The following is a 10,918-nucleotide window of genomic DNA, read 5'->3' on the forward strand; positions in this document are numbered from 1 at the left end:
CCTGTCTGATCATTTCTTAGTAACATTTACATTTACTTTAATGGATTACACAGCAGTGGGGAATAAGTTTTATTACAGTAGAAGTCTTTCTGAAAGTGCTGTAACTAAGTTTAAGGATCTGATTTGTCAGTGCCATGGCAAAATGTGTAAGGTGTGAACCATTTTTTCCTGTTCAGATGAGTTGTTACCAGTTTTCTAACTCATCAGTCAGCCTCAAAAACACACCCCCTAAATGTGTGGGAAACTTTGAAACTGGGCAAAGGTCTAAACTAATTAAATCCAGGGGTTTAGAAATTTAATTTAATGAATTCATGAAGGACATAAACAGGTGACATGTAAATAAATTTCTACCATAAAATGAAACCAAACAAGCTACAGATTGGTGCATAAAATTAAACAGGATGCCAGAAATGATGTCATTGATATTTAAAATTTCCTATTGGAGAACAACTAGTGCATCGTTTCATGTGTACAGCAAATGGAATAAACACAGTTTTGAAACTGACATTATTCAAAACAAATGGTCACATAAATAACTTATTGGAAAACATAAAATCTTAAGAGCAGAACATTTGAAAGGAATTAGTTTGACCTCTTTACTCTGAAACAATTTTAGCTTTCTGTTAATTTAAAAACTGAGTAGCTAATTATTAAATCTGCTCAATAAAAACCCCATTACCCTCTCACAGATTCCCTGTGTGCGCATCTGAAAAATGAAGCTGATGCTGAAGTGCCTTAAACACAGATTATTTTCCAAGCGCCCTCAGGAGGCGACTCATCAGGCTGTAATTGGGGACCGTTGGGGAAAATGGCCCTCAGTTCACTCAGGGCCCAGAATCGGTTTCATGAACTAAATGTGATGCCACGACTGCCCCGTCACCATTTATACTGCCACTGAGGTCCTCCATACTTCTCAATACTGCCCTTCAGTGTTATTTCAGACAGGGGAGGTGCCACTCAGACAAAAGCCCCACACGAACAATGGTATAGGTAAAAAAAATAAATAAATAAAAAATAAATTGGAAAATCTCTGAGCTACAGCAGTATTATTGAAATAATGATGTGGTAAAAATCTACACGATTGTGCAGTTGTGTCTTCACTCCACCCATGCAAGGTTACAAAAAAATCAAAGGCACACAACCAGCTGAAACAACAGCAGAGGAGACATCACTTCTGAGCCACTGTTCACAAAGACACAACGGTGGGTATAACGGGCCCTTTATGACCTGTGTGAACACTTTTCTGATCAGTTTATGGTCTCAGTCACTAGTCTCAAGTATTATATAGTCTCAGTGAAATTTTCTGTTTGTAAACGACGGTCTGCAGTACAGTCAAAAAGGACCACACAACAGTATATGTGACAAGCTGACAGTCAGTGTGCTGTGTATGCACTGCTTCTCAATCACATCCTGCCCCAACCTGTCACTTCAAAACCAACAGTGGAGGCAACAGTGAAAATGTTCAGCTTGAGTCTTCTTATAACCAGTGGGTGGTGTCACAGTGGCTCCATCATGTATACATACAGTCTTCTGTCAGGGTGTTGCCTCCCAGCATTGCTGCCGTTTGTAGAGGTCAAAGACTGAGTGGGCAGGGCAAGCCGATGGGCGGAGTTTGCAGCTGACCGGCGCCTCCTCTGGTGGAAGGTGCTTTTGTCTGAGCAGGTCAGAAGTTATGAAAAAGATGGGTGAGGGTCCCTTCGTGTCCCTGCTCCCACAACACTGGGAGGGGGGAGCCAGAAGCAGCTTTTCCTGGAGCAACTGGTTGATCAGCTGATCTTCCTGCACATCCACACTGACCAATGAGGTGAAGAGAATCTGAGAGCGAGAGACATTCACTACTACACGTGCGCGCGCGCGCACACACACACACACACACACACACGGAAGTGGAAAGACAGAAAATTAAACAAGGTGGATAAAGATTTGAAATACCCAAAATGTAACTATTTTAGACTGACGTTATTCTTTAATTGTTTAACTTTTATGTGCCCACAGAGTTGTGAAACTATAATTTGTGTGTGGAGTTCCACAGGGTTCTGTGATAGGGTACTATGAGGTCTAAGATGGGGCCTGATTATTCCAGACCTTGTATGTGAGAAGAAGGATTTTAACCCTTTAACACCGACCGTATCATCGCCAACATGATGCGTTTCAAATGTGTCGTGTTCGCAGGCTTCCAGTAACAGTGTGAGTTGCAGGAAATAAGAAAATCACCATCATGGTGACATGCTCAGTTTTAAAGGCTGTTAAAGGGCATATTGGTGACAATAGCTCAGTGCTGAAAGCTTTTCAGGGAGCGATTAGGACAACCTGATAGAAATGAATTACAAAATGTCATGAAGTCATTTCTCAGCATCACTCAGACAGGATGTTCCTAATTTTTGATACTGTTCAAATGCAAGAGAGCAGTCCTTGGTTTAATATGTGCATTGAAGGACATATCCTGGTCAAATTCACAAATATGGGATAAATATGGTTCTTCACAGGGCAGCACGGTGGCGTAGTGGTTAGCACTGCTGCCTCACAGTTAGAATACCATCTGGAAGGCCTGGGTTCGATTCCCCCGTGGCCCAGGCTTCTCCCTCTCTCTGTGTGGAGTTTGCATGTTCTCCCCGTGCTTGCGTGGGTTTCCTCTGGGTACACCAGTTTCCTCCCACATGCCAAAGACATGCACTTACTGGGGTTAGGTTAATTGGCTAATCTAAATTGCCCATAGGTGTGAATGTGAGTGTGAAAGGTCGTCTGTCCCTCTGTGTTGGCCCTGCAACAGGCTGGCGACCTGTTCAGGGTGTACCCTGCCTCTCGCCCTCTCTCCCCTATCCCCCCCCCGCGACCCTTAACAGGATGTGCGGAAGCGAATGGATGGATGGTTCTTCACATTCATTATCATTCACAATGGAGAAACAGGTCTTGGTGACATAAAATAAGGCAACCTGTGAATCTGTTACCTTCAGTGGCTCTGGCATTAATCAGATTTTTGGTCCTCTCTGACTCCGTAGTGTCTCCTGAACTGCCCTCTGGGAGTTAAATTCAGACTCCTGCAGGACAACAGTCAGAATGACTACATGCTAACCAGCTGTCAATCAGCTTAGCAATCAGTGAATGAAACTGTGCAAACCTGCAGTGACTGAAGTTTAGTCTTCAGAGCCAGAGTGGTATTTAGCTCTGCCCTCTCCAGACAACTCAGATCTTGACTGGCTGTTACGGCGGGAGGTTCCACCAAATGTCCGAGGCCTTCACGGAGTAGTGGAGAAAGGAAAAGCACATGTAGACAGCATGTTTTCTACATGGTCAGACATTTACATACTCCGCTCCAGGAAGTTGCTAACTATTGAAGAAAAGCTGGTGATTGGGAATTTTCATTTAAAAAAAAAAAAAAATCATTACACATGAATTACTTTGCCATGACTAAAGATATCTATTGTGCTTAAATGTTAAGTGAAAATCAGAGCTAGAATACAGACATTAGCGCTGCAGCACTGATTGTAGCAGACACCAGGATGGCAGAATAAGGCGCTGAAACAGAGAAAAGTCATTATGTGTCAGTACTGATCGAATGTGGCTTTACAACCCCAACTGCAAAAAAAAAAAAAAAATTTTAAATCTCCTAAATCTATACTTTATTCACAATAGAACATAGAAAACATATCAAATGTTTAAACTGATCATTTTTAAAAACAAGATAAGGTCAACATGTCTCAAAAAGTCAGGACAGGAGCAACAAAAGGCTGAAAAAGTAGGCAGTACTAAGATGAAACAGCTGGAGGAACATTTTGCAACTAATGAGGTTAATTGGCAACAGGTGACATGATGAGAGCGTCTCAGAGGCAGAGATTCTCAGAGGTAACAACTAAAGTCAAGACTTAGCTGCAAAAAACCCCCAAAAAACTTGTGGAACAATTTCAGAATAATGTTCCACAATGTAAAATTGTGAATACTTTAAGTATCTCATCGAGTATCTAGAGTACATAAAATCAAATTCTGAAAATCTAGAAAAATCTCTGTGTGCAAAGAACAAAGCTAGAAACTCAATATTGGATCTTTGGGCCCTCGAGTTGTGCTGCATTAAAGTCGGGCGTGATTCGGGTCACTGAGGAACACTCACAGAAATCACTGTTTGTGAACTCGGTTTGCCACAATTCACAAAAGCAAGTAAAAGCTCGATCATGATCCAGAAACGGTGCCATCGTCTCTGGGCCAAAGCTCATTTATGGCAGATGTTCTGGTTCTTTTCTAACAGCCTCCTGCTTGAACGCTCTCTTTATACAAATGCCACACTGAGCACAGTGGTAAATACGACCCCGTCTCCACTTCAGATGTGCTGCTGTCATCAAATTCAAAATGATCTCATAGTTTTCATGAAACAGCTGTCTGATTTTAACTGTTTCATGTTCTATTGTGGATAAAATATTGGTTGATAATCTTTGCAAATTTGCACTGTTTGAATTTACATTTTGCACAGCGTCCACTTTTTTTGGAATTGGGGTTTTTTAAATTCAGGATCATAAAGTGTAACAATTTGGTGTTTAAAAAGAATTACTTAAAAACAGCAGCTGATGAAGTCAGCTGCATCAAGAGGATGTGATGTGCATTTTTTTTCTGTGACAATATTAAATAAAACCTGATGTAAGGTGAAAGGTCTTCACTTGTATGTGGCACTAAAAACAGTTACAGTGTATGTTCTGTTAATAGTGTCAGCAACAGAGGGTAATGTGTGTACATACACTCACTGCCTCATGACCCGACCCTCTGAATGTCAACAGCAGAAATCAAGCCTAAACTGAGCAGGTAATATTTTTTCAATCCTCTATTTTATTGCTGATTTAAACAGAGTTGTGTTATCCTGTTACAGATGTTACAGGATTGATACCGTTTGTTGCCTAGCTCTATAATAATGCTGTCTTTCTATTATTACCCATAGCCACTATCTTAATGATAACAGGTGACTAATGTTGACTAACTGCCGATAGTTAAACGAGTAATGTGCTAATGCGTGCACCATCCAGATGCACTTTACTGACCTCTGAAGTCCTCATAAAGTATCATTCAGTGTGGTGAACATCAACTTCTTCAGCTGATACTGAGGGGAGGGACTGTGTGCCTGTTCACAGAGAGCAGTGCTGTGTGAAGCTGAGTGTCAAAGATGGCACTGTTGCTAAAGAGTATCTAATTCAATATTAATATCTAGTATTGATCTGTATGGACCTGCGATGGACCAGCAGTCTGTCTCTGCCTCTCACTCCACACCATTTGGGATAAACTCCAGTCGTGCTGCAAAACTGAACTAAGCAGATAAAAACTGATGGACGGAAAAATGGATCTAAGTAACAATTTTTTTGTGACAATCCTAATGATCAGTTGAACAGGTACACCTAATGAAGTGGCACACAAGTCTAAATTCTAATTATTTTCTGCATGACTGAATTTAAATTAATTGTTCAAAACATGTCCAGAGCCTCTGTGTTTATTCTGAGGATGATTTACAATGTTTCTAACATTGTACAAAACAAAGGCAGCATTGCAGCGTACATAAAACCACCAGGATTTGTCCATCATCTGGGGTGGGGCTACAGTGGAGGTCTGAAGAAGAGGATTACAAAAGCTCAGGTGTGTTCAAGGTCAAGTCAAGTGTGTGTTCGGGTGACAGCATGACACAGCGACTCCACCCAAATCACTGCAAGCTGGTAGCTCCCATAAGTAGTAGTTTTGGCTTCACTTGTGTACAGTGGGAACCAGCTCATCCATCTTTTAATACAGTCATTAACCAATAAAAAAAAAAAAAAAAAAGAGCCCCCCCCCCCCCCCCCCCCAAAAAAAAAAAAAACCAAACAAACAAACAAACAAAACAAAAACAAAAAACCAAACCAACCCAGGCACCATGGAGAGATGCTACACTTCTTCTCTCACCTCTTAGCCGCTGCTGAAATGGGGCGTCACTGCTCACTTCAATGTGAGGCTCTGGAATCACTGAGACAACTGTCTCTTTAGAACACACCTGTAGGACACCAGAAACACAATGTCAGCACACACACACACACACACACACACACACACACACACACACACACACACACACACACAGTAAGGTCATTACCTGTCTGTTCCTCTGTCTTTCCAGCTGCCCGTGAGGGTTGTGCTTCAACTGTGATTGTTCACTCTGCTTCAGTTTGTGAGGCCTGTGTCGCGTCTGGCCATTTTTAGGGGCAGGGCTGAGGGTGACTGACAGGTCGAGTTCAGGACAGCAGGTCAGGGAGGGAGAGGTGGAGAAGGGTCGGGGGACACGGTGAGGAGAGGGGGGGGGAAGAATCACGAGTGGAGAAACTCATGCTGACAAGAAGAAGCAGAGTGGATGATATGTGAGATTTTATTTTTGTGAATACTCCTTAAAAGAAGCAAAGAACCACAATCACCAACACCCCACCCTCATTCATATGAATGGGTCAACGTGTCCTTTTGACTAGTGCTGTATATAAAAATACAATTTGTGGATAATCATTCTTTTTTCCAAATCTTTGTGCAGCTACGCACAAAGATTATTTGTAATTAAGCCCCAGGCTTACATTTCTGTAAATTACCATAGAAGTATTCAAGATTAAAAAAAATGCTTTTGCAAACACTGTTTATGTAAGAATAAAAAAATACTGCACATTTGATAGCAGTGGATTTGATCTGAGCTTTAATTGTGATTTCAGATATAAACAGGGACCTGAGGTACTACACAGAATAAAGCTCTGGTTAATGATATTAATACAGTGCTGCAGACTTTTCTTACATTTCTATTATTTCTTAATGCCAAAAATCTGTGTTACAAGTGATATAGATTTGAGCCGTCCTGCTGCCAACCGATGCCGTTACTGGAAACTAGCTACTAGCATAACACGGTTTACCGAGCGGAGCCAGGGTGTCACTAGCTTCCTGTTACGGACTTCAACTGGCAACTCAAACCCATCACTCAGATGCTGCTCAGTGCCAGGCAACAGTAACGTTAGACTGGTTGTTTGTGTTAATTTGGTTTTACCGCTGACTCTTTGTGCCTGTGCTCCATGAACTAGCTAACTTCAACAAACAGCTCCTGTTACCTGCTAACCCTCCATCATCACCATGTGTGTTACCTGCTTTAAGGCGCTCACACACGGTAGCTGGGTTTCTGCTCCTCAGTCCTCACCTGTGGCTCATAACACGGCGATCAGAACGATTTCACTATCTGAAGGTTTCTTCACACAAATCACGTCTTCTCTTTTGAATTCCCCTCACCAACTAAAAGCATTTCCGTTTCCGGTGTTGTGCCAAAAAGGATTTCCGGTATTTGCCCCCCAAAAATGACTGGCTGTATTTAAACTGCTGTAAATGACTTTTGGGGTATAATCTGTCAAACATATGTCAAACATATCTCTCCTGAATGATATCAAGTCATTTTGAGCCAGAAACAACATTCCTGTCACGAGACAGAAGCTGCAATCAGTTTTTCTTTACAGTAAAAACTGCCATTGAATTAAAAATGCCTTTTTAAAAAGAGAGAGGTGGCCAAGAGGGCAGCATAAATTACCAGAAATATAACATCACAGCTCTATGAAATATTGTAAGTGGCCAAAAAGGTCTGGATTGATTATAGTGTAGATAGAATAACACAGTCATAAAGATACTTGCAAAACAAGTAATTTCTTCATTTTATATTAAAGCCCTTCATAAATCTTGTTGACTACAGTCTTTTTACCCAAGTAGGCAAAGACATTAAACATAAAAAACACACAGAAACAACAGAAATCACTTTTGGCACAATGCTGGTCATGCAGATGTGCTTCTTTTCATTTAGGCAAACTAAAGACACTATGCTGGCATTTTGCTTCCCCTTACTGTTTAATATTTAATTTAACAGTTATTTATATTGTGTTATAGAGTCCTCTGCAGTGAGAAAATGTCACCAGTTTCTTCATTTCAGTCCAGTTACAGAGGCTTTAAAGTGAAAAATGATTCCCTCAGCTCTCCCTGACCTTTAACATTAACAAATAAGCAGTTCTTGGATTTGAGGGGTCTGAATGTGCTAGGAACCATAGCTCAGAACCATTCCACCTCCAAGTCCACAATGTGCACATCCCAGCCTGCCAATATCCAGTAAGTGTGACTTTCACATTGAGTCTTCTATTAAAACATAAAATCTCTCCATTTCCCCTTTTCCATGTTTTCTGCCATTTTTCTTTATGATTGTTTATTTCTTAAGTGTATTCTCTCAATCTACACTATACTGCCCAAAGTGTTCACTCACCATCCAGGTCACTGGGTTCAGGTGTTCCAGTCACTTCCACAGGTGCATAAACCAGCACCTGTGCATGCAGACTGCTTCTACAAACATCAGTGAAAGAATGGGTCGCTCTCAGGAGCTCAGTGAATTTCAGCGTGGTACCGTGATAGGATGAGTCTATGAGTGTTATAATATTGTGCTTTTGCCATGCCTAACTGTCAGTAGAGATGCTTTGTGCTGTGTCAGGCTGTGTCTGAAAGACTGTGTAACTCTCTCCACAGTCCTGACCTCGATGGAAGGAACACAGTATTCTGGGAGCGAGCAACAGGCCAGAAAAGATAATCATTTAGAGCATGTTTCTATTTGTCTTATTCTGCTTGCTTCTCATAGAGGTTATACAGCTAATTAGCATGTGGGAATGAGTCACAGCAAAGGATGCAATTTAACCTCGTGTTTGATGCTGGGAAGTGAAGTCAGAGAGGCAGTGTTATGATTGTGAGAAGCTGCAGAGACACGTCTTCCTTATCTTGCTTGCAAAGTATACTGTTTGAAATGCACCTATAAAAGACGGCTCAAGACACCCCCCCTCCCCAACGAGCCAACGGTGTCTCACTCAAATGTAAAGAGCTGTAAATAAATCCTTAATTATTCTTTGTTCTGAGTGTTGTGTGTTTCCTGGACTTTGATCATTTTCCTAACAGATGCCACCTGTGCAACAAGTCCAGTCCTGAAATTTCTTTGCTACTGTTAGTGGGATTATAACAAAGTGGAAGTGATTGGGAAAGACAGCAGCTCAGCCATGAAGTGGTAGGTCACATAAAATCACCTCAGTGGATGCTGAGGGTCATAGTGCACAGAGGTCACCAACTTTCTGCAGAGTCAGTCACTACAGACCTCCAACCTTCATGTGACCTTCAGATCAGCTCAAGAACAGAGAGCTTCATGAGATGGGTTTCCATGGCAGCTGCATCCAAGCCTTCCATCACCAAGCTCAATGCAGAGCGTTGATGCAGTGGTGTAAAGTGTTGATGCAGTGGTGTAAAGCACGCCACCTCTGGACTCTAGAGCAGTGGAGACGTGTTCTCTGGAGGGATGAATCACACTTCTCCATCTGCCAATCTGAGGGAGGAGTCTGGGTTTGGTGGGTGCCAGGGGAACGGTACCTGTCTGACTGCATTGTGTAAAGTTTGGTGGAGGGGGGGGTTATGGTGTGGGGGTGTTTTTCAGGAGTTGGGCTCGGCCCCTTAGTTCCAGTCAAAGGAACTCTTAATGCTTCAGCATACCAAGACATTTGGGACAGTTTGATGCTCCAACTGTGTGGGAACAGTTTGGGGATGGCCCCTTCCTGTTCCAACATGGCTGCACACCAGTGCACAAAGCAGCTCCATAAAGACATGGATGAGCCAGTTTGACTGGCCTGCACAGAGTCCTGACTAGGGTTTAATATTTTTCCCGAAAATGACATGAATCAAATCCCGGGAAATGACGAGCCATTTCCCGGGAATCCCGGGAAAAAGTTTATTTATTTTTTTATTATAATTAGGCCTTCTGTAGCCTGTGTCGGCCTTAACCTATTGTGATATTGTAGAGGTAGCTTTCCAGCTATGTCCTGTTATGCCCAGTAGGGGGCAACGTCGGCTTGATTAATGCAATAAAACCTACATCTCGACATTTGAGTGTTCGAGCTATGCGGTGTTGTATCGTTCCTCAACACTCCCTTAACAAATATAATTAGAATATTCCTCCATTGTACATGGAATTATACCAAGCTATTTTACAATTGCTGGTGCAAAACAATACGGTTCATCTCCACAGCATTGATAAAGGCTCAGCCACGCTGTCGTGGCGACATCTGTTGCGCTATATCTCCACCAGTGGAACGCTGTAATAGTCATTGAAAAGTTAACTACCGTACTAAACTATAATATGACATAACACAGGGCCTTGAGTAATGCACTACGACTTGGTCATTGCCATTCTGGCAACAGCAAATTTATAACACCGTGTCTGAGGGTTAAAGTAGGTTCGCTGTGAATCGTCTTTTGAAAAACTGGCCAATCATTATAGCCTAAAAAATATACATTTTACTCAACTCCATTTAAAAAGCGAAATATGTTAAAGCAATCTATTTCATGATAATTTCTTCACACATTAGGCCCGTATCCTAATTCATGATTGTTAGTAAGCGGCTGCAAACAAGGAAAAGAAACACTCGAAGTTAAACAGATATTTCTTTATTGTTCAGGGCAGGCATATTTTATAGGCTATATAATGCAATATAACAGTATATAATAATATAAAATTATATAATACAAAATACCTTAGGCTAAACACATTGCCTACGATTTCAACAAATTAAGAGGAAAAAAGTACAACTGTGTAATACCTCTATTAAACGCTTGAGATGAAGGCTGAAGCCTTAAACGGAGGCTGAACGTGCCTGAAATGAAGAGTAATGCTTTTCGCATTAAACGAACCCTTCTCTCAATATTTCCTTAAATTTAACATTCTGAAGCTTTCTTTTCTTTCTGAAAGTCAAATCGACGCGCGCGACTTTTTTCCCGGTTTCCCGTCTAACGTTTCCCGGGAAACGGGAAATGGTTCTGATCGCATTTCCCGGGAATCCCGGATCCCGGGATTAAACCCTAGTCCTGACCTCAGCCTGATAGAACACCTTTG

The 10,918-nt window shown here is 41.7% G+C and overlaps 1 protein-coding gene across 1 annotated transcript; it reads right to left on the bottom strand.

Moving 5' to 3' along the window:
- Positions 1-316: 316 nt before the first annotated feature.
- Positions 317-6,326, bottom strand: ppp1r35 (protein phosphatase 1, regulatory subunit 35). Its single transcript, XM_030725548.1, is given in 7 exon segments — positions 317-1,838; positions 2,949-2,993; positions 2,996-3,038; positions 3,119-3,234; positions 5,908-5,995; positions 6,095-6,298; positions 6,300-6,326. Coding segments are annotated over 7 exon segments (828 nt in total). The 3' UTR covers positions 317-1,533.
- Between the last annotated feature and the right edge of the window lie 4,592 nt (positions 6,327-10,918).

This window comes from Archocentrus centrarchus, unplaced genomic scaffold (genome assembly GCF_007364275.1).
Source record: "Archocentrus centrarchus isolate MPI-CPG fArcCen1 unplaced genomic scaffold, fArcCen1 scaffold_58_ctg1, whole genome shotgun sequence".
NCBI lineage: Eukaryota > Metazoa > Chordata > Actinopteri > Cichliformes > Cichlidae > Archocentrus > Archocentrus centrarchus.